The 24,070-nt window shown below is 46.0% G+C and overlaps 2 protein-coding genes across 2 annotated transcripts; both read left to right on the top strand.

Annotated features, from left to right (window-relative positions):
• Window positions 1–379: 379 nt before the first annotated feature.
• LOC146397176 (olfactory receptor 13A1-like) lies at window positions 380–1,476 on the top strand. Its single transcript, XM_084997521.1, has one exon. It carries the CDS (start codon window positions 547–549, stop codon window positions 1,474–1,476), a length of 930 nt encoding a protein of 309 aa, XP_084853647.1. The 5' UTR covers window positions 380–546.
• Window positions 1,477–20,309: 18,833 nt separating this feature from the next.
• LOC146397175 (olfactory receptor 13A1-like) lies at window positions 20,310–21,326 on the top strand. Its single transcript, XM_084997520.1, has one exon. It carries the CDS (start codon window positions 20,310–20,312, stop codon window positions 21,324–21,326), a length of 1,017 nt encoding a protein of 338 aa, XP_084853646.1.
• The last annotated feature ends 2,744 nt before the right edge of the window (window positions 21,327–24,070 follow it).

Genomic DNA, 24,070 nt, shown 5'->3' with positions numbered 1-24,070 from the left:
CCATAATCCCACAAGGCGTCCATATCCAAAATGCATAAAGACTCATAAACGCAGTAGGAAGAGCATACTGATGTTTCTAATTATCTAATTAAAAGTGGGCAAAGCCTCTGACTGGATAGTTTTCCAAGGAAGACATACAATGGCCCACAGGCTCATGAAAAGATGCTCACCGGGGACACGCACAGCAAACCAGGAGGAGATGCCTCCTCACACCTGCTAGAGTGGCTCTTATCAGAGAGACACGCGGTAACAAGCCCTGGGGAGGATGTGGTGAAAAGGGGGACCCTTCCGCCCTGTTGGTGGGACTGTGAAAGGCTGCAGCTGCTGCGGAAAACAGTACGGAGGGAGCTTTTTCCTCAAACGAGCCAGGAAGGCTTCCTCTGTAAATGGGAACTTTAGCGTCTCTGGTTTCCTTTCCAGAAGCGACTGCTCCTTACATGTAACGGATCACTTTTAACTTTTCAGTCGAAAACAAAAGCCGCCTATCCCTGAGCAGCAGGAAGCATAAAGTTTGCAGCGCCCAGCAGACCTGAGCCGCTACCGCGCATGGCCTTGGGGAACCAGACAGCGGTGAGTGTCTTCATCCTGCAGAGTTTCACCCAGGACCCCTGGCTCCAGGCTGCCCTCTTCGGCCTCTTCTTTGCTCTGTTTGTAGTGGCCTTGGCGGGCAATGGGCTGATCACTGCTGCCGTCTGCTGGAGCCCCACCCTCCACACCCCCATGTACTTCTTCCTGGTCAACCTGGCTGTGCTGGACATGATCTGCACCTCAACCATCCTGCCGAAGGTCCTGCAGGGCCTGGCCGCCGACAGCACCATCTCGTTCTGGGGCTGCCTCAGCCAGCTCTTCTTCTTCACCTGGTCGCTGAGCTCTGAGCTGCTGCTCTTCTCCGCCATGGCCTATGACCGCTACCTGGCCATCTGCCGGCCGCTGCACTACGGTGCCCGGATGGGCGGGAGGGTCTGCGTCTCGCTGGCGGCCTTCGTGTGGGGCGTGGGGCTGCTCAACGCCGCCCTGCTCACGGGCCTGGTCCTGCGTCTGTCCTTCTGCGGCCCCAACCTCATCGCGCACTTTTTCTGCGAGATCCCGCCCGTGCTGCTGCTGTCCTGCAGCCCGACCTTTGTCAACGACGTGATCATTATCACCGCGGATGTGTTCCTCTCGGGCATGAACTTCCTGCTCACGCTGGCGTCCTACGGCTGCATCGTGGCCAGCGTCCTGCGCATGCGCTCGGCTGTGGGCTGGCGGAGGGCCTTCTCCACCTGCTCCTCCCACCTGCTGGTGGTCACCTTGTACTACTCCACGGTGCTCTACACCTACATCCGGCCGGGCCTGGGCTCTGCTGGCCCGCTGGACAAGGCTGTGGCCGTTCTGTACACCACTGTGACCCCGACGCTCAACCCCCTTATCTACACCCTGAGGAACAAGGAATTCAAAGCAGCCCTTAGGAAACTCTTGCTGTTTTCCACTAAGTGACTCTGAGGCGGAGACCGTACGTCTGACCTTCGGAAGCACTGGGAGAGCCCCCTGTGAGGGACCCTTCAGGCCCTGCTGGACACAGGCCCCGAGGACTTGCCCTGAGCCTTTTCCAAAGGGCTCTGTAGGTAACAAACGTCACTGTTGCTACCTAGCACGCAGTGTGTTCATCTTAAAAGATATGCTAAGCTTTTAAGCAGTGCCCACGCAACTAATAAGACATACGTGTTGCACATTCAATTCTCTGCAGCATTTAATCATTTCTTAGACTTCCACTGTTATCACCTCCACTCACCTCCCACTGTTAGCTAGATCACAAATGTAGGTTCATTTCATGTATGTCCTGTTAACTTGTTTTGCTTTGCTTTGCTTTTTGCTTTTTAGGGTTGCACCCATGGTATACGGAGGGTCCCAGGGAGAGGGTCAAATTGGAGCTGCAGCTGCCGGCCTTCACCACAGCCGTGGCAATGCCCTATCGGAGCTGCGTCCGGGACCTACACCACATCTCAGGCAACGCCGGATCCTTAACCCACTGAGCGAGGCCAGGGATTGAACCCACCCACCCATGTATCCTAGTGTTGCAGAAACTGCAGAAACCGTGGCAGCGGAAGGAGACAAATGGCACTTGGAGATGCCAAGAAGCAAAGATCATTGAGCCCTGGTGCAGGCTCAGAAGAGTCACCTCCAGAATCTGAGCACCACGCCTTTGTTCTCAGCAACTTTTATACCATACAGAGTCTTGTTTCTCCCATGTCAGCAGCCTGGACCTCCCCCGACCCTGAGCAGATAGTGTTCCTGCTTAAGAAACTGAGCAAGCGAGGTGACAGAAGCGAACCCGGTAAGCAATCCTTGACCAGCATTAGCAGGGCTGCTGGCTTAGACATAGGGCACGTAGCTGCTACATAATTACAAGAAGGATGGTGTGAGGCGAGCAGAACTGAAAAGGCACGCAGCTGCTTTTTCAGACAAGGGGCCTTATGTCTCTTAGTTAAACTTCCCACTTCACTAGTTGGGTTTGTTAACCACAGAGACACAAAGGGAACTCCCTAAAATATTGCTTTTATTAGCACAGTTTAGTTTTCAATGATTTTTATTTTTCCATTGTTGTTGGTTGGAGTGTTCTGTCAATCTCCTACTGTAGAACAAAGTAACCCAGTCACGTACATATATACATTCTTTTTCTCGCATGATCCTCCATCATGTTCCATCACAAGGGACTAGACATAGGTCGCTGTGCTATACAATAGGTCCTTGTTGGTTACCTGTTTTTAATATATGAGTATGTATCTGTTAATCCCCAACTCCTAATTTATTCTCTCCCCTTTCCCCTTTGGCAACCATAAGTTTTTTTCTGTGTCTGTGAGTCTATTTCTGTTGTATAAATAAGTTCACTTGTATCATATTTTAGATCCCACATATAAACAATATCATATGATATTTGGAGATCCTGTTGTGACTCAGTGGAAACAAATCCGACTAGTATCCATGAGGATGCGGGTTCAATCCATGGCTTCTCTCAGTGGGTTAAGGCTCCAGCATTGCCGTGAGCTGTGGTGTAGGTCACAGATGTGGCTCAGGTCTGGCATTGCTGTGGCTGTGATGTAGGCTGGCAGCTGAAGCTCCACTTCGACACCTAGCCCGAGAACCTCCATAGGCTGGGGGTGTGGCCCTGAAAATGCAAAAAACAATGGTAGGCTGTTTGTGTTTCCCTGTCTGACTTACTTCACTTAGTGTAATAATCTCGAGGTCCATCCATGTTGCCACAAATGGAGTTATTTCTTTCTTTTTATGGCTGAGTAATATTCTATTGTAGATATAGCTACATCTTCTCTGTCCATCCATCCACTGATGGACATTTAGGTTGTCTCCATGTCTTGGCTGCATGGAACATGGGGGTGCATGTGTCTTTTCAAATTATGGTTGTCTTCAGATCTATGCCCAGGAGTAGGATTCCTGCATTGTATGGTGGCTCTATTTAAAAATAGTTTTTCAAGGATGTCCATACAGTTCTTCATAACGGCTCTACCAACTTACATTCCCGCCAACAGTGCAGGAAGGTGCCTTTGTCTCCACACTCTAACCAGCATGTGTTATTTGTAGATTTTTTGATGGTGGCCATTCTGACCGATGTGAGGTGATACTTCGTTGTAGTTTTGATTTGCATTTCTCTAATAATTAGTGATGTGTGTTTTCATGTACTTTTTGGCCAACTATATGTCTTCTTTGGAAAAATGTCTATTTAGATCATTTTTTATTGGATTGTTCTTTTTTTCATATTGAGCTATATGGGCTGTTTGTATATTTTGGATATTAATCCCTTGAAGGTTGCACTGTTTGCAACTATCTTCTCCAATTCCGTAAGTTGTCTTTTTGTTTTGGTTTTAATTTCCTTTATTGTGCAAATGCTCTTAAGTTTAATTAGGTCCCGTTTGTTTATTTTGCTTATTATTTCCATTACTCTAAGAGATGGATCCAAAAGGACATTGCTGTGATCTATGTCAAAGCGTGTTCTAACTACATCTACAGTATCTAGTTTCACATTTAGGTCTCTAATGGAGTTTGAGCTTATTTTTGTGTGTTTTGTTAGAGAATGTTTTAATTTCATTCTTTTATGTGTAGCTGTCCAGAAGGAAATTAAACAAAAAATCATGAGCAGAGCAATCATTCATAATGATAGTGAGTCAGGAATTTTTTTAAAACTCCCACTAAACAGAAGTCCAAGACCAGATGGATTTACATGTGAATTCTACCAAATATTTGGAGAACAGGTAACACCTAGCCTGCTCAAATTATGGGGAAAAGTTGCAGAGAAAGGAAAAGCATACTCATTCTATGAGGCCAGCATTATCCTGATACCAAAAGCAGACAAAAATACCACAAAAAGAGAACACTACAGGCGAATATCAAGCATGAACCCAAACACAAAAAAAATTCTCAGCAAAATGCTAGCAAGCAAAATCCAATAGAACATTAAAAAGATCATACACCATGATCAAGTGGGATTTGTCCCAGGGATTCAAGAATGCTTCGATATTCACAAATCAATCAACATGATACATCACATTCACACACTGAAGAATAAAAAAAAATCATAACATTGTCCCAATAGAAGCAGAAGGCTTGTGGCAAAGTTGAAAAGCCATTTATTATAAAAACTCTCCAGGAAGTGGATATAGGGGGGATGTACCCACCATAATAAAGGCCACCCATGAGAAGCCCTCAGCTAAGGTCATACTCAATGGTGAAGACTGAAAGCAGTTTCTTCACAATCAGGAATAAGACAAGGATGCCTTTCTCACTACTTTTACTTAAAATAATTTTGGAAGTCTTAGCCACAGCAATCAGACAAGGAAAAGAAATCAGAGGAATCCAAATTGGAGAGGAAGAAGTAAAACTGTCACTGTTGGCAGATGGCAAAGTACCATACATAGAAAGTCCTGATGATACTATGAAGAAATTACTAGAGCTCATCACTGAACTCAGTAAAGCTGCAGGATACAGAGTTAATACAAGGAAATCTATCGCATTTCTGTACATTACCGCTAACTATCAGAAAAAGAAATTAAGAAAAGAGTCTTATTTACAATTGACTCCAAAAGAATAGAATACCAAGGAATAAACTTACCCAAGGAGGTAAAAAGCCTGTACTTGGAAAAATAAAAGATCCTCAAGAACGAAATTGAGGATGGCACAAACAGATGGAAAGCTATACTGTATTCATTGACTGGAAGGAGTTAATAGTGTTCAAATGACCATATTATCCGAGGCATTCTACACATTCAAAGAAATCCCTATCAAAAGATCGATAGTATTTTTTCCGCAGAACCAGGACAAGTAATTTTTATAGTTGTATGGAAACACAAAAGACCCCAAATAGCCAAAACAATCTTGAGGGAGAAGAGCACAGCTGGCGGTACCACGATTCCTGATGTCAAACGATACTACAAAGCCACAGTAATCAAAACGGTGTGGTACTTGTACAAAAACAGACATAGATCATAGAACAGAATAGAAAGCCCAATAAGAAAGCCTCACTTAAATGGTCAATTAATCTGCAACAAAGAGGAAAGGTTGTACAATGGATACAAGACGGTCTCATCAATAAGTGGTGATGGGAAAACTGGTCGGCTCCTTGTAAAAGAATGAAATTAGAACATTTTCTCAGACTGTATACAATAAATGGATTAAGGGCCTAACTGCAAGATTGGAAGCCATGAAACTCCTAGAAGAAAAGACAGGCAGAACACTCTGACAGAAATCGTAGCAATATTCTTTTGGATCTGTCTCCTACGGCAAAGCAAACAAAAGGAAAAATAAACAAACAGGGCCTAATGAAACTTAAAACCTTTTGCATAGCCAAGAAAGCCCTCAAGGAAAAGAAAGACAACCTGCCGAGAGGGAGATAGTATTTGAAAGTGATATGACAGGTCGGGGTCAATATCTTAAATATATAAACAACCTTATACAACTCAATATCAAAAAAGCAAACAACTCAAGTAAAAAATGGGAGAAGACATGAGTTGATATTTTACAAAGAAGACGTACGGGTGGCCACCTGGCACTTGAAAACATGCTTGACATTCCCAGTCATCACAGAAATGCAAATCAAAACCACAATGGGATATCACTTCACACCTGTCAGAATGGCTATTATTAAACCGACAACAAATAACAAGTGTTTGTGAGGGTGTGGAGAAAAGGGAACCCTCCTACATTGTTGGTAGGAGGGTAAATTTTGTGTATCCCTTATGGGAATCACTGTGAAGTTTCCTCAAAATACTTAAAATAAAACCATCATATGATCCAGCTCACCCCTGGGTGTATATCCTAAGAAAATTGAAACACTCATTTGAAAAAACGCAGGCACCCCAATGTCCCTAACAGCACTATTAACAATAGCCAAAAGTGGAAGCAACCTACATGTCCAGCAACAGATGAATGGATAAAGAAGATATGGTTCACATATACTATGGAATACTTCTCAAACTTAAAAAAGAATACAATTTTGTCATTTGCAACAACATGGGTGGACTTAGAGGGTATTATACTAGTGAAATAAGCCAGATAGAGAAAGACAAATACTGTATGTTATAATGTATATGTGAAAACTAAGAAATAACAGAAACTAGTGAATATAGCAAAAAACCAGATTCATAAATGTACAGAACAAATTAGTTGTTACCAGTAGGGAGAGGGAAGGAGGAATTGGCAATACATGGATAGAGGATTAAGAGGTACCGTCTACTATGTGTAGAACAAGTAAGCTACACGAAATAATGATAGCACGAGGAATACAGCCAGTATTTTGTACCAACATTACGCATTCGGTAGAGAATTCTAAAGGGATATATACACTAGATGTGAGGCAAGGTTAGCCACAGAACAAAGGCTATGCTAGACAACTCTGAAATCAGTTAGCAATAACCTTAAAAACAACTAACAAATCAGCAAGTCCACGAATTTCCTACCAGAAAGAGCCTAATACACGTTAAATAAATACTACAAAAGTAAGCAATGAACAACTTAAAATCACCATGTTCACTTTCCACTCAAGAACATTAGACAAAAGAAAGAAACAACAAAAAATGTGTAACATAGCCAGGAGTAAAATCAGTCAACAGAAACAGACTCCTAAATGATACAGATGGTGGAATTCGTGAAAATGGCATTAAAACAGCTATTGTAAAGATACTTCTTTAAAAAAAATTATTACAGTTGATTTACAACATTCTGTCAATTTCCGCTGTACAGCAAAGTGACCTATACATATATGTACCTTCTTTCCCTCACATTATCCTCCATCATGTCCCAACACAAGAGACTAGATGTAATTCCCTTTGCTATACAGCAGGACCCCATTGCTTCTCCACTCCAAATGCAATAGTTTGCATCTACTAGCCCCAAACTCCAAGCCCATCTCACTCCTTCCTGCTCCCCCTGGGCAACCACACATCTGTTCTCCACGGCCATGGGATGGTTTCTTTTCTGTAGAAAGGTTCATTTGTGCCATATATTAGACTCCGCATATAAGTGATATCACATGGTATCTGTCTTTGCTTTTTGATTTACTTCGCTTAGTATGAGAGTCACTAGTTCCATCTGTGTTGCTGCAAATGGCATTATTTTGTTCTTTTTTATGGCTGAGTAGTATTTCATTGTGTATATGTACCACATCTTCTAAATCCAGTCATCTGTCGTTGGACATTTAGGTTGTTTCCATGTCTTGGGTATTGTGAAACGTGCGGCAATGAATGTACAGGTGCATGCATCTTTTTCAAGGAAAGTTTTGTCCAGGTATATGCCCAAGAGTGGGATTTGTAGGTAATAAGGTGCTCTATATTTAGTTTTCTGAGGTACCTCCACACTGTTTTCCATAGTGGTTGTACCAAATTACATTCCCACCAACAGTGAAGGAGGGTTCCCTTTTCTCCATACCCTCCCCAGTCGTTGTTACTTATGGGCTTATTAATGATGGCCCCTTCTGACTGGGGTGAGGTTTTGATTTTCATTTCTCTCATAATTAGTGATATTGAGCATTTTTTTCATGTGCCTTTTGGCCATCTGTAGATCTTCTTTGGAGAAATGTCTATTCAGGTTTTCTGCCCATTTTCCAATTGGGTTGTTGGTACGTTTTAGAGATCAAGCCCTTGTCAGTTGCATTCTTATAAACTATTTGCTCCCGTCCTATAGGTTTTATTTTTTTTTTTTTTCCTTTTTAAGGTTTCGTTTTCTGTGCAAAACCTTGTCAGTTTGATTAGGTGCCATTGGTTTACTCTTGCTTTTATTTCTATTGCCTTGGGAGACTGACCTAAGAACTCATTTGTACAGTTGATGTCAGAGGATGCTTTGCCTATGTTCTCTTCTAGGAGTTTTGTGGTGTCTTGTTTTACATTTAAGTCTTTAAGCCACTTTGGCTTTATTTTTGTGCATGGTGTGAGGGTGTGTTCTAGTTTCATTGATGTAAATATATTTCTTTGCTAGTAATTGAAGGGAAAACTCAAAGATATGCAAAATGCTATACATGAAATAAAAAATTCACTGAGAGCTTTCTTGACTGCCTGCTTGCAACTCTTACAAGCGTCCTATCCTAATAAGTTTGTTTCTTGCCTATCACTTTGTCTCTGGCTGAATTCCTTCTGTGTGGAGGCATAAAGAACCTGAGCCTCGAACCTATCCAGACATGGAACTCTTTTTATTTCCCTGAACCAGACCTTGGCATTGTTGGAACATGGATGGAACAGAAAGAGACTTGGTGTCAGACACAACTGAGATGAATGCCAGCTTCATCTCTTTAAAAAGATGTGGCTTGAGGGTCAAGATGGAGGAATAAGACCTCACGCTCACCTTCTCCCATAAACACATCAAAAAACCACATCTATGTGTAAAATGACTCAGGCAGCATATCTACTGAATGCTGGCAGAAGAGCTTAAACCTCCAAAAAGGGCAAGAAACTCTTGACACAACTGGGTAGAACAAAAGAAAGAGAGAGAGAGAGAGAGACAAAAGGAATCCGGATGGGACTGGCATTCCTGAGAGGGAGCTGTGAAAGAGAAAAGGAAGCCCTGCCGGGGTCCAGCTCCAGTGGCCAGGGATGTGCACCCTGTCGGAGATGGACGGTGTGGGCGAAGGCACACGGAGACGGCCTCTTTGTCCCTTCTTTCAGGGCACTGGACTGCTCAAATTTTATTGGCATAGATGATTGTCTTATAAGACAGTTTTTAATTACATCACAGTGTTAAAAGTACACCCAAAGGTCAAGTTCTAAAGGTTAACTCCCAGATTATGCTTTCTAAAAGGCTACAGACATAAGGACTTGGCATTCACAAGTCTTGTTTTTAGAGTAGTACTTAGCGATAAAGCGTCATGGCAGGAGGACAGTATGAGAAAAGTAGCTTCAGTAGCTATCACCTAAAAGTTTTTAAAATCAGGGACAACTCTCATAGCTAGGTTTCTTTGTCCATGAATAATATAAGTCGAACTTTATCTAAGTCTGTAATACATTCCAACTTCTAAAGCTTACAGTATAACCAGTTAGGAGAATAAACACTATGTTTTTAATTAAATTGGATTTGAATAGGGGAAAGTGCTTCAGGATGAAATTCTTATTATATTATTGTTGTAATTCTGTTAAATCACAAATCACCACAGGAAAATAAGAATAATAAGCAAATAACAGGAAAGACTGAGGAAAAACTGAATAACAAGTAAACAACAGAAAAGACTAAGTCATCCATGGAACAATCCCCACTCAGCAATGCAGAATGGAAATTGTTTTCTGGAAAACCTAGTTCCCCACCAATGTCAGCGGGCGAGCCTTATTGTCTTCTAGGGCCTGTCCTTGGAATTGCACCGTGCAGGCAGGCATCCCCTTGTTTAGGAGCCTGCCCTGGGAATTGCACCATTCAGACAGGCCCCTTTTCCTGATTAGGACCCTGCCCTCAGAACTGCACCGTCCAGGCAGGCCCCTTTTTCTGATTGCGAGCCTGTCCTCGGAATGGCACCATTCAGGCAAGCTCCCTTCCTCGGCTCCTTGTGTCTTCTCAGCTCCCCGTAAACCCCCATCTTGGGAAGCCACCTAACCAATGGGGAGATCAGCTGAACCAGAGGGACCTCAGAGTTGCCGAGAACAGTGCAGCAGCCTGACTTGGAGGGCAAAGCAGACTGAGAGCCACACAGGTCATCTGCACCACTGCCTGGACACCACTGCCTGAGACGCTAGGGCAGGGGCCGGGCATTGAGGCTCAGGCTCCAGAGGTCAGTCCCAGGGAGAGGACTTGGGTTGGCTGTGTGGGGTCAGCCTGAGGAGCCAAGGAGCAGTGTGCCACGGGCTGGGGAGTGGAACACCCAGGCAGAGGGCACCCGTGAGAAGGTCTGGGCCAACGGGAGAAGCAAGGTGCCATTCTTAGGGAGGGTGAGAGGAGGAGGGTGGACTCCCATAGGAATCTCCCTGCACAGGCTCAGGCTCTCAGAGGGCAGGGCACCCCTGGTGTAGGCTATGGGTGGTGAGAAGCCACTTGCTCGGGCTACAGGAGACCAGGCTCTTCTTGCACAGGTGCGGGTGGCTGGGCATCTCTTGCGTGGGCTAAGGGCATGCAGGGGGCTAAGTGCAACATTTTGCCTCTTGCATGATCTACAGGCAGCAGGCATGGACCATGGTGGTCTCAGGGGCCAGAGGGTAGTGTGACCTTCCACCACTGAGGGCCGGTGAGTGGGCTTCACCTGCAGCCTCAGTCACCTCAGGGGTTGGCAAAGGGAAAAAAGGGGGTGGGGGGCACTGCAACCAAGCACCACACGCTGTTGTTCTCACTACTACCCTGGGAACACTCCACCCCCCCCCCACAGCTGCCACTGCCAAACGCTCTGGGCAGTGCCGAGATGCTTGCTCGTGGTCCCTTCCCAGGAATCTACAGCTAGGAGCAGCACCTCCTGTGGGGGCTAAGCTGGATGAGGTGCCTCTTGCAAGGTCTACAGGTGATGGGTGCAAACCACTGCAGTTACCTCTGATTCCAGAGGTGGGCGTGGTCCGCCACCACTAGGGGTCCATGAACAGACACTACTTGTGGACCTAATCACCTCAAGGGCACCACAGAGGAGGGTATTGTGGCCAAAAACCACCTGTTGCCACTCTCACACCTCTGGGAGCACACTGGCCCTACTACTGCCACTGCCAAATGTTCTGGGCAGTACCCACAGGCTTGATCTCTGTCACTTCCTGGGATCCTGCAACTAGGAGCAGCCTGTGAAGCCCCTCCTATGTGGGCTAAGTGAGACAGGGTGCTTCTTGCATGGTCTGCAGATGGTGGGGGCAAACCACTCCAGTCATCACAGACTCCAGAGGTGGGCATGGCCCACCACCACTAGGGGTCCCTGCACAGGCACCAGTTATGGCTCCACTCCCCTCAGAGGAGGGCACTGCAATTGAGCACTACATGTTGTTGCTCTCACTCCCCTGGGAACTCACACACTCTGCTGCTGCCACTGCCAAATGCTCTTGGCGCCTTGTAAATCTGCCTCCCTGGAAACACACTCAGCACCCTGGGGATAACAGCCTGCTCACATTGAAGAAAGAGATGCAGATATTCAAACTGCCATGCCAAAAATAAATCATAACCCCCACAAAATACGAAGGGGCTCTCTAGCATAGTAGCAGCACTCCAAGACTACCTAAACTCACAGAAAGAGAAAAACATAAGCAAGACGAAGAAACTCAGGAACCGTTCCCAGTTAAAGGAGCAGAAGAATTCACCCGAAGCAGCAAACAATGGAGCAGACCTCTGCCAACAGACATTGAGTTCAAAAGGGAGATAGCAAAAAACCCAAAGGAATCAGGCTGAATATCAAGGAATTAAGAGCGGGTAGGAACAGTAATGCAGATTCCTTTAGAAAGGAACTACAAAATATAGGGAGGAACATAGAAAAATCAGAACATTCATTTTCAGAGACGCAAAGTGAGTTAAAGACACTAAAGAACAGAGTGACTCGTGCAGGAGAATGAATAAGTGACTTGGAAGATAGAATAATGGAAAACAGCCAATCGGGACAGCAGACAGAAAACCAAATGAAAAAACATGAAACAATGGAAGACATCTGTGGGATAATATGAAGCAGGCCGGTTTACACATAATAGGAGTTCCAGAAGGAGAAGAGAAAGAAAAGGGATTGAAAATATATTTGAAGAAATTATGGCTGAAAACTTTCCAAATCTAAAGGAAACTGATATGAAGACACAGGAAGCACAGAGGGCCCCAAACAAGCTGAACCCAAATAGGACCACACCAAGACATAGTACAATAAAAATGGCCAAAGTTAAAGATAAAGAGCAGATTCCAAAGGCAGCAAGAGAAAAGCAAAGCATCAATTCATTATAAGGGCACCCCCATAAGGCTATCAGCTGATTTCTCTGCAGACACACTACAGGTCAGAAGGGAGTGGAAAGATTTATTTATTTATTAATTGCTTCATTTATTTATTTATTTATTTCCCAACTGTACAGCAAGGGGGTCAAGTTATCCTTACATGTATACATTACAATTAAATTTTTTCCCCACCCTTTGTTCTGTTGCAACATGAGTATCTAGACATAGCTCTCAATGCTACTCATCAGGATCTCCTTGTAAATCTATTCTAAGTTGTGTCTGATAAGCTCAAGCTCCCAATCCCTCCCACTCCCTCCCCCTCCCATCAGGCAACCACAAGTCTCTTCTCCAAGTCCATGATTTTCTTTTCTGAGGAGATGTTCATTTGTGCTGGATATTAGATTCCAGTTATAAGTGATATCATATGGTATTTGTCTTTGTCTTTCTGGCTCATTTCACTCAGGATGAGATTCTCTAGTTCCATTCATGTTGCTGCAAATGGCATTATGTCGTTCTTTTTTATGGCTGAGTAGTATTCCATTGTGTATATATACCACATCTTCTGAATCCAATCCTCTGTCGATGGACATTTGGGTTGTTTCCATGTCCTGGCTATTGTGAATAGTGCTGCAGTGAACATGCGGGTGCACGTGTCTCTTTTAAGTAGAGTTTTGTCTGGATAGATGCCCAAGAGTGGGATTGTGGGGTCATATGGAAGTTCTATGTATCGATTTCTAAGGTATCTCCAAACTGTTCTCCATAGTGGCTGTACCAGTTTACATTCCCACCAGCAGTGCAGGAGGGTTCCCTTTTCTCCACAGCCCCTCCAGCACTTGTTATTTGTGGATTTATTAATGATGGCCATTCTGACTGGGGTGAGGTGGTATCTCATGGTAGTTTTGATTTGCATTTCTCTTATAATCAGCGATTATAAGCATTATAATGATTATGAGCTTTTTTTCGTGTGTTTGCTGGCCATCTGTATATCTTCTTTGGAGAAATGTCTATTCAGGTCTTTTGCCCATTTTTCCATTGATTGATTGGCTTTTTTGCTGTTGGGTTGTATATGTTGTTTATATATTCTAGAGATTAAGCCCTTGTCGGTTGCATCATTTGAAACTATGTTCTCCCATTCTGAAAGTTGTCTTTTTGTTTTCTTTTGGGTTTCCTTTGCTGGGCAAAAGCTTTTCAGTTTGATGAGGTCCCATGGGTTTATTTTTGCTCTAATTTCTATTGCTTTGGGAGACTGACCTGAGAAACTATTCATGATGTTGATGTCAGAGAGTGTTTTGCCTATGTTTTCTTCTAGGAGTTTGATGGTGTCCTGTCGTATATTTAAGTCTTTCAGCCATTTTGAGTTTGTTTTTGTGCATGGCGTGAGGGTGTGTTCTAGTTTCTTTGCTTTGCATGCAGCTGTCCAGGTTTCCCAGCAATGCTTGCTGAAAAGACTGTCTTTTTCCCATTTTATGTTCTTGCCTCCCTTGTCAAAGATTAATTGACCCTAGGTGTCAGGGTTTATTTCTGGGTTCTCTATTCTGCTCCATTGGTCTGTCTGTCTGTCTGTTTTGATACCAGTACCACACTGTTTTGATGACTGTGGCTTTGTAGTATTTCTTGAGGTTTGGGAGAGTTATGCCTCCTGCTTGGTTTTTGTTTCTCAGGATTGCTTTGGCGATTCTGGGTCTTTTGTTGTTCCACATAAATATTTGGATTGTTTGATCTAGTTCTGTGAAAACTGTCATGGGTAATTTGAGAAGGATCCCATTGAATCTATAGATTGCTTTGGGTAGTACGAACATTTTTACAAAAATATGAATTTTTCCAACCCAGGAGCATGGACTATCTTTCCATTTCTTTACATCTTCTTTGATTTCTTTGCTTAAAGTTTTATAGTTCTCGGCATATAGGTCCTTTGCCTCTTTGGTCAGGTGTATTCTGAGGTATTTGATTTTGTGAGGTGCAATTTTAAAAGGTATCGTGTTTTTGTATTCCTTTTCTAATATATCATTGCTGGTATACGGAAATGCAACTGACTTCTGAATGTTAATCTTATATCCTGCTACTTTGCTGAATTTGTGGATCAGTTCAAGTAGTTTATGGGTGGAGTCCTTAGGGTTTTCTGTGTATAGTATCATGTCATCTGCATACAGTGACAGTTTGATCTCTTCTCTTCCTATTTGGATGCCTTTTATTTCTTTTGTTTGTCTAATTGCTGTGGCTGGGACTTCCAGTACTATGTTGAAGAGCAGTGGTGAGAGTGGGCATCCCTGTCTTGTTCCAGATTTGAGTGAGAAGGCTCTCAGTTTTTCCCCATTGAGTATTATATTTGCTGTGGGTTTATCATAAATGGCTTTGATTATATTCAGGAATGTTCCCTCTATACCCACTTTGCCCTTGCCTTTTCTTAAGTCCCACAGCTTTTGTTCTATTTTTCTCTTCTAGAGGTTTTATCATTTCACATTTTATATTTAAGTCCATGATCCTTTTGGAATTCATTTTTAAAATAAGGTATGAAATTTCTTTTTTACTTAACCTTTTTTTTAATCAGCATACCCGTGGCATCTGGAAGCTCCCAGGCTAGGTCGAATTAGAACTCTAGCTGCCAGCCCCCACCACAGCCACAGCAACACAGGATATGAGCTGCATCTGTGATCTACACCACAGTTCATGGCAAGGTGGATCCTTAAACCACTGAGTGAAGCCAGGGATTTAACACACATCCTCACGGATACTAATCAGAATAGCTACCACTGAGCCATGTTGGGAATTCATGGTAGTTCTCTTTCATTTTCTGAGGAGCCTCTATACCGGTTTCCACAGTGGCTGCACCAATTTACATTTCCACCACCAGGGGGCCCAGATTCCCTTTTCTCCAGACCCTTGCCAACACTTCCTATTTCTCGTCTTTTTCATGACAGGCATTCTAGCAGGTGTGAGGTGATAGTTTTGTTGTTTTGATTTGTGTCTTCCCTGATGATTAATGATTCATGGGCCTGTTGGCCACCATATGTCTTCTTTGGGGAAAATGTCTGTTTAGGTCCTCTGCCCTCTTTTAAGTTGGATTGTTTGTTTGCTGTTGAGTTGTAGGAGTTCTTCATGTATTTTGGATATTCACACCTCATCAGATATGTTATTTGCAAATATGTTCTCCCATTTTATAATGTGCCTTTTCCTTTTGTTGATTATTTCCTTTGCACAGCAGCAACATTTCAGTTGCATGTAGTCCCGCTTCTGTATTTTTGCCGTTGTTGCTTCTTGGTGTCAAATCCTAAGAACCATTGTCAAGACTGACGGCAAGGAGCTTTTGGCCTGGGTTTCCTTCCAGGAGTTTAGTGGCTTTAGGTCTTATGTCCAAGTCTTTAATCCATTTTGAGTTAACTTTGTGTGTGTGGTGTAAGATGGTGTTTTACTCTTTTGCGTGTGGTTGTTCAGTTTTCCCAGCACCATTTTGCTTTTTTCTTTCTTTTTTTCTTTAAAGTTTTGTTGAGGCATCAGTGATTATACTATTGTGATGATTTCTGCTGCACAACAGAGTGATTCAGTTATACATGTCAACACATCCATTCACTCTCAGATTCTTTTCCCACATGGATAATCACAGAAAATTGAGTCGAGTCCTCTGTACTATACAGCAGTCATGTTTCCAAGAACACATTTTTTCTTTTTTTTTTCTTTCTTTTTTTTTTTCTTTTTTTTGTATTTTTGCTCTTTCTTGGGCCGCTCCCTTGGCATATGGAGGTTCCCAGGCTAGGGGTTGAATCGCAGCTGTAGCCACCGGCCTACGCCAGAGCCACAGCAATGCGGGATCCGAGCCGTGTCTGCAACCTACACCACAGCTCACGGCAACGCCGGATCAGTAACCCACTGAGCAAGGGCAGGGACCAAACCCGCAACCTCATGGTTCCTAGTCAGATTCGTTAACCACTGCGCCACGACGGGAACTCCAGAACACATTTTTTTCAATTGTATATTCTTGGATCTTCTGTCATAAATTAATTGACCATATATGTGAGGCTTTATTTCTGGGCTGTCTGTTGTCTCCTACTGATCTATATATCTGTTTTTATGCCAATATCATACTGTTTTGATTACCACGGCTTTGCCGTAGACACTGAACTCAAGAAGCGTGATGCCTCTTTTTTTGTTCTTCTTTCTCAAGATTGCTTTGGCTACTCTGGGTCTTTTTTGGTCCGTACACGTTTTAATACTTTTCGTCATATTCCCCTGAAAAAAAAAAAAAACGTTTTAATAATGAAGTGGTTAAAACCTCTGAGAGTGGTTTTTTGGAGGTGTTTCATGGTATTAAAAATACAAAACAAGGTCTGAGTAAGATTCAAGGTGAATGGGCTATAGAATGAAAAGCTTTTGCTGCCCTTTTCTCAGAATTAATCTATCAGTAGTGATAAAAAGAAAAGCTAAAGTTCGAGTGTGATCCTGGGTCAGGAACTGAACCAAGAACCTCAGGTGTTTGATAAGATGTAATTCTCCCCCAAACTCTATAAGGCATTTATTATTGCCTCCAGTTTCCATGTAAGGAAATGGGGCACGTGGGAGTTTGATAAAACATACGTAATAGTCCCTCACATCTTTATGTACCTGGGAGTTAATGTTCTTTTTAAATTTCCATAGCATATTTGAAAAAACCTGACCATGCCCAAACTAATGATGTTTAACCAAAAGTGATTGTGAGAAGATACTTGCAAAGTGTGTGGAGCAGCATCTGGCTGAGAACAGACCCCGCAAGCGGTGGGGCCACAGGGAAACCTCAGTAAGGTCGCAAAGGAAACCCCCTCTAGTCACGACCTTTGTGGTTGGTGGTCGTCAGAGCTCCAGGCCAGCGAGGGTTGGCCGTCGGGGTAATGTTGGGGTCAGGGCTCCCGGGGGCGGATAGGAGAATTTCAGGTCTAACTGTTCTCTGTGGGGAGGTGGGAAGGGGGCACTGATGAAGGGGTAATGAGGGGCTTTGGCCCAGGGAGGAGGGAAGCCCCCACCCCCCCGGCCAGAATCTGCCAGCAGCTGAGGGAGGACCTGGGTGGTGAGCGGGAAGGTGGGGGTGGAAGTCACACTTTCTTCCTCTGCTTCCCCCTTGACCCCATTTGTTACCAGGCCCAGGAAACACCTGCTTCCTACACATGCTGCTGCTCCAGGTGAGGGTCCCAGCCTTTGTCGAGCGGCTCCTTGAAATGCCGTTTGCTTGTCATCTTTGCAAGAGCCACTGACCTAAGTGATTCACACAGCAGGTGATGCTGAATCATATTTAACTATCTTTTAATATCCCAGAGGCAGATTCACCAAAGGTACAGGCAAACTTAGAGCAGCTGTAAACATTCTTTTCTCCCCCTCTGAAATCGGCCCCCTTTGCCATCAGTGGCAACAAAGAAATGAATGCCCGTTTTAAGCACAGGTTATATTCAGTGGAGACAATAATGCCAAAGGCAGGGCCTTGGTGCCACCACTGGGAATCTCCTCCTATCAGGAGCCGAGTTATTTATTGTTGGTGTTCCCAGTTCCTAATGTTCACGGAGACTGCCTTCCTCCTTTTACTGGCAGGGGCCTGGTGAGAGCCAACACGGCCTGGAGCCTGGGCCCACACCAGGAAGGGGGGACGGTGCCCCAGCCCCTGAGAGGACCAGGGTTGTCCTGGGCCCCAGGTGGCAGAAGGAGGTCCCAGGGGTTTTCCAGGTAATTTGCAGCTGATGTTGGGTTGCAAAGATTGTGGAACCTCAGCAGAGAGCTGCCCCCTCGTGCTGTGTTCACACTGACCCCTCCCACCTGGAGCCCCAGCCCATGTGGCACCTGGCACCCTGGCCCTTCTCGGTACCTGTCGGGGTTCTTTTCCTGCTTGCTCTGGGGCTTGTGCCCACAGGGACCTTGTTTAGTTCCAGGAGGGCACGACTGCCTCCTGAGAGCCAGGCCTGGTGGTGCTCTGAGCTCCCCAGAGCCTCAGTGTCACCTGAGGAGACAGACTCCTCTTAAAGGTCAACAGCAGACAAAGGAGACACTGACCTGGAGCCAACGCTTTAGCCTCACGCTACATCTCACGTTCCAGCAGAGGGAGAATTTCCCAAGTCTTTCCAGGAGGATGTAAATCTCATCTACTCAGACAGGAGACAAGCAGGGGCACGTCCCTTCTGCACACAGTGAGTTGCCTTCCGTCCTGAGCTCTTCTTGCCCTGCGACTGTCTTCCCTACTTTTCCTTTTGATGTTTCTGCAAAAGCCAGATTTGTTTTGGCCCTGACCTATTTTATCGTGGAGAACACGATACCCAAATTGCTTTGCTTGTGTCTTCTGCCACCTCAGTCTGAAACTGTGAAGTCCCCAGGAACGTCCAGCAAGTCCGTGACCTGCCTGTGCCCCAGATCAGTAGGAGGAAGGCACTCAGAAGTGGTTCACTTTCTAAACTGATCAGAGTCTTTAAGAGAAACCAGAGCCCGAGGCCCTGACTCAGCAGGGATCTGGTAGTACCTGGGTTCCTGTGAATCAGGTGAGAGGCTAGGGAATAGCCAGCCGACACAGAGGGTCAGGTGGCCAGGCTACAGGAAGGGACTCAGGGGGCTCAGATGTGCAGCAGGAGGGGGTTGTGTCAATTCCTGCCCACATGGAACAGGTCTTGGGCAAGTGCTGACAAGGGGTGTGTGCTGTGTGGCAATTACCAGGGCCAGCAGTGACCAGCAGGCAGGAAGCCCACCCTGCTGACCCATGGGCATTTCGATGCTGTGGAGGTGGAGCAAAGCGGGTGAGAGGATTAGACAGGTGGCAGTTGGGGCTGTCAGGAGCCCAGAGCCTTCTGACCTGGATTCCCCCACAGATATGGCTGAGGACAGAGTTCTGTAAACACATGTCTTTGCTCACATTCTACCAGGAAAGGACAAGCCTTCCAGAGTTGCTGACACTTGTTTCCAGGTGGCCCACAGCCTTCATGAACCCCCAGGGCAGGGTGTGATCCTTCTGACCTGACATCCCCCTGGGCTCCCTGGAGGCAGCAATACAGAGGGAGTTGGGACCAGCCTCCCACCCCACTCCAGTGCATTGATCCAGTTGCTCGAGGGGCACAAGGAAGATGGTCTCCTCTAGTAGGTGCAGCCTGTCCCACCCAGGGGGGCCCAGGGGTCCCAGAAGGGTTGGGAAACAGGTGTGCAGGGCTGGGTGAGGGGGCTTGGTAGCTGAAGCCCTTATAACATATACGCTGGGGTCCCGGGATATGCTGAGCAGAGTGTGTGCCTACCTTCGCTGTATCTCAGCTCCTGGCCTGGCCCAAAACTCAGTGCAGGGTGTTTCTTGGCCAGCTTAGGGGCGAGGGATGGAATTACAACCAGGACCCAGCTGACCCACACTCCTCTGGCTCACAGGGCCTCCCTCCCTGGGGAAGCAGCTTGGAGTGGTCCAGGCAGAGCCGGGCAGCTGTGGTTTCAAAGGAGGGGCTGTGTCCAGGTCAATTCACAGCCAACTCTGACAACTGATGGGGACCTTCACTTGGTACCTGGGCCAAACCCAGGCTGAGCCCCCAAACACTCTCACCCCACCCCGACTCTGTACTACCCGCCTGAGCACCCATTTTGCTGCCACCAAGAGTGAGAATTCCCTCCTGGCCTGGAGGCCTGACTCTGGCTGATGGGTTTTCCTTTAGGGAATCAGGAATCCTGTGCTGGCTTGTGAACGGGGACAAGCCCACATGGTAACAGGCTCAGCTCACCTGCAACAGAGAGCTTCCAGGTGTGTGGATCCTGTTGGACATGCCCCACATCAAGATAGGAAGGCTCACGGTGCCCCTCCTGTGTGGCTCAGGGAGTGATGCAGGCTCTGGTGGAGCTGGGGGGGGGTTGTGGGGTAGTAGGGGCCACCAGGGGCTCCAGAGTGGAGTTAGTTCTCTGCATGTCTCCCTGGGCACAGGAACCTTGCCTGATGTCTTAATTATGTGCTTTCGGCAACAGAGCTGCCAACACCACACACTCTCTCAGCGCCGCCCCACCGCCCCATGCCTCCCTGGGCCGGGCTGGCTGTTTCCCAGAGGCTGCAGGGGCTCACCCCCCAGATGACTGCAAACAACGGCACCGCCGTGGAGGAGTTTGTCCTGCAGAGCTTCTCGGCGGAGCCTGGGCCACGCATTCTCTTCCTGGCCATGTTCCTCCTCCTTTACCTGGGGGCTCTTGCAGGGAACACCCTCATTGTCACCGCCATCAGCCTGCACCCAGGCCTCCATACCCCAATGTACTTCTTTCTCACCAACCTGGCCATTTTAGACATCGTCTGCACCTCTACGGTTGTCCCCAAATTGCTGGAGAACCTGGCACTCAAGGGTGGCACCATCACCTACCAGGGCTGCATGACCCAACTCTTCTTCCTGACCTGGTTTTTAGGGGCGGAGCTCCTGCTGCTGACGGTCATGGCCTATGACCGCTACGTGGCCATCTGCCACCCGCTGCACTACAGCAGGCTGATGGGCCGGCCGGTCTGTGCTCTGCTGGCAGGCAGCGTGTGGGCAGCCAGTGTGGTGAGCACTTCTGTGAACACAGGGCTTTTGACAAGGCTGACGTTCTGTGGCCACAATCAGATCCAGCATTTTCTCTGTGAAATCCCCACGCTGCTGCTGCTCTCCTGCAGCCCGACCACCCTGAACAATGTCATGATGATCCTGGCGGACGTGTACTTTGGAGTGGTCAACTTTCTGCTCACCCTGGCGTCCTACGCCTACATCATCGCCAGCATCGTGCGCATGCGCTCCGCCACGGGCAGGCAGCGGGCCTTCTCTACTTGCTCCTCCCACCTCTTGGTGGTCACCTTGTACTACTCCACGGTCATCTACACCTACATCCTCCCGGGCTCTGGCTCCTCCCTGGAAAACGGCAAAGTGGTTGCCGTGCTGTACATGGCAGTCAGCCCCACCCTGAACCCCCTCATCTACTCGCTGCGGAACAAGGATGTCAAAGTGGCCCTCGGGAAGGTGTTTTCCTGCATCCGTGGCCGGCATGGACCTTGCAGGCTCACGGGCTGATTTGATAGTAAGACGCGGAGAGTCTGAAGTGAGAATCAAAGAGCAAGAAGGAAGTTAATGTGATACACTTAGGTGATATGCGCTGTCCGGCAGGAACTGCCGGTTTTCCAGGTGGCTCTGAACTAAGCCTTCCAAGGCCCTAAGGGTGGATGCTGTCAGGGCTGCAGGAGGAAGGAGGCAGGGGAGACCCAGCAGGGGCAGGAGGAAGAGCAGGACGCTGGGCCGGGTGGACCCCCTCCAGCACCTTGCAGACTGGTTTTCCCAGCACCTGGCACCTGGAACCTTGCCTGAGGGGTGCTGCTGGCCCCTTCCCATTCCAGAGCTGGGCTCCAGCGGTGAGAGAGTGCCCAGAGTCTGGCTGGCCCAGTGTGCACACTGCCTGGCACATTCTGGCATGGGCAGGTCCCTGTATCCTGCTCTGGGCCACATCACCCAGAGCCTGATTCTCCCACCAGACTCCTGTTGGTGGGAGGTCCTGGTTCTGGCACCACAGAGACTGTGACACATGGTGGCATCCAGCCTTCCACCTACGGACCTGCAGCAAGAGGGGCGCTTCTACTTATTTTTCTCCTTTCAGAAAAGGGCACATTCATCCTTTTACCAGGAGACATTGCCAGAGCAGGAAAGGGTTGTTTTTGCTTCTTCGCACAGAGCACTGCGGCTTATTATGTTAGGGGCCCCTTTCCTCCTCAGTCTCCTCGTTGTTATTTGTCCCACCCTCTGTGCTGGCCCCTGAGAATTGGTGTGCTTTATGTGAGCCCCTCCTTTCCTTTAAGCCCATAATAAAAGCTGCATTTCTTCTTAATATTTGCCAGTGGTCTCCAAATGTAGATCTACAGTCAGCCTCACCTCTGAAACCCAGAGCATTGCCGTAACTGCTTAGCTGACAGTTAGCCGACAGTGACATCCCTCACACACCTGGAGGCCCATTGGGACCTCACTCAACAGGTGCAGGCCACATATTCAGCCCTTCAACCGCATCCAGGCGGAAGAGCCACAGCGGTGTTTAAGAGTATATTTATTCATTCTTTCAGCTTTATTGAGTTATAATTGACACTAGGTCTGTGTAAGTGTGTGTGCAGCATCATGGGTTTTCTTACACCTATTGTGAAATAATTGCCACAGTGAGTTTACTTAATATCCAGTATTTCGTACATATACAGGAAAAAATGAATAAGGAAAGAAAAAAATGTTTGTTTTTCCTTGTGATCAGAAGTTTTAAGATTTGGAGTTCCATCTCTGGTGCAGTGGGTTAAAAGTCAGATTGCAGTCGCTCAGGTCACTGTGGACATTCAGGTTCAATCCCTGGCCCAGGAACTTCCATATTCTATGGGTGTGGTCTTTAAAAAAAGAGCTTTTAAGTGCTTTTCTCCTCAACCTTTAAACACGCACTGTTAAGTACAGTCACCATGTTGTATGTTACATCCCCAGTACTTGTTCACCTTATGAGTGGAATTTGCAACTCTTTGTCTCCTTCATTCCCTTCTTTCAACCCAATCCCTGCCTCTGGTGAACTCAAACCTGATCTCTTTTTTCTATGTATTTTCTTTTTGTTTGTTTGTTTATTTTTTAGGAATTAGGAATTCTTCATTCACCCACATAGCAGTGCCAGGGCAAACCCTGCCTGACCACAGGGAATGTGCCTCCACCACAAAAAAGAAAAACACAAGCAGGATGAAGAAGCTCAGGGACCACCCCCAGTTAAAGCAACAGGAGCGCACACCTAAAGCTGTCAACAATGAAACAGACCTCTGCAGTCTGACAGACTTGGAGTTCCAAAAGGGAGATGGTGATGATACTGAAGGAATTAAGAGAAGACATGAACAGTAACACAGACCCCCTCAGAAAGGAACTAGAAAATAGAAGGAGGAGCCAAGAAAAACTAGAAAATTCATTTGCAGAGGTACAAATGGAGCTAAGGGCAGTAAAAACCAGAATGAATGATGCAGAGGAATGAATTAGTGATGTGGAGGATAGACTAATGGAGATCACTCAGTCAGGACAGCGGACAGAAAGCCAAATGAAAAAACATGGAAGCAATAGAGGAGATCTATAGGATAATATAAAGTGGGCCAATCTATGCATAATAGGAATTCCAGAAGGAGAAGAAAAGGAAAGGGGATTGAAAATACATTTGAGGAAATTATCACTGGAAACTTTCCAAATCTAAAGGATTCTGATTTCAAGATACGGGAAGCACAGAGCGCCCCAAACAAGTTGAACCCAAATAGACCCACACCAAGACACATTGTAATAAAAGTGGCAAAAGTTAATGATGAATAGAGGCCTCTAAAGGCAGTAAGAGAAAAGCAAAGTGTCAATTATAAGGGCACCCCCATAAGGCTATCAGCTGATTTCTCTACAGAAACTCCACAGGCCAGGAGGGAATGGCAAGAGATATTTAAAGCACTGAAAGGAAAGTATATGCAACCTAGAGTACTCTATCCAGCAAGAATATCATTTAAAATGGAAGGGGAAATAAAAAATTTCTCCAACCAACAAAAGATAAGAGGACACAGCAATACAAAACCCATTCTAAAACAAATACTGAAAGGGCTTCTCTAAGTTAAAAGAAAAAGGAAGAACTAGGATGGAGGAAACCACAAACAAGAGCAATCAAATAAGGCAGCATACAGATGTAATCTTGAAGATGTTTAAAATAAAAAAGACATCGAAATCATAAAATGTGGGCAAGGGAAGTAAGGAAATAAAGAGATTCGTTTTTACTTTTCCTTTTTTAAAAA

This window comes from Sus scrofa, chromosome 14 (genome assembly GCF_054392235.1).
Source record: "Sus scrofa isolate SSC_HxYL_T2T_F1_AM1 chromosome 14, Sscrofa_HxYL_maternal_Yorkshire_Landrace_v2.0, whole genome shotgun sequence".
Classification (NCBI taxonomy): domain Eukaryota; kingdom Metazoa; phylum Chordata; class Mammalia; order Artiodactyla; family Suidae; genus Sus; species Sus scrofa.
The sequence above is the reverse complement of the archived record's forward strand: the minus strand, read 5'-3'. Positions and strand labels throughout refer to the sequence as shown.

Excerpts from the sequence above, each read along its gene's own strand:
- LOC146397175 (XM_084997520.1), top strand. The coding sequence starts at position 20,310 with ATGCCTCCCTGGGCCGGGCTGGCTGTTTCCCAGAGGCTGCAGGGGCTC.
- LOC146397176 (XM_084997521.1), top strand. The coding sequence starts at position 547 with ATGGCCTTGGGGAACCAGACAGCGGTGAGTGTCTTCATCCTGCAGAGT.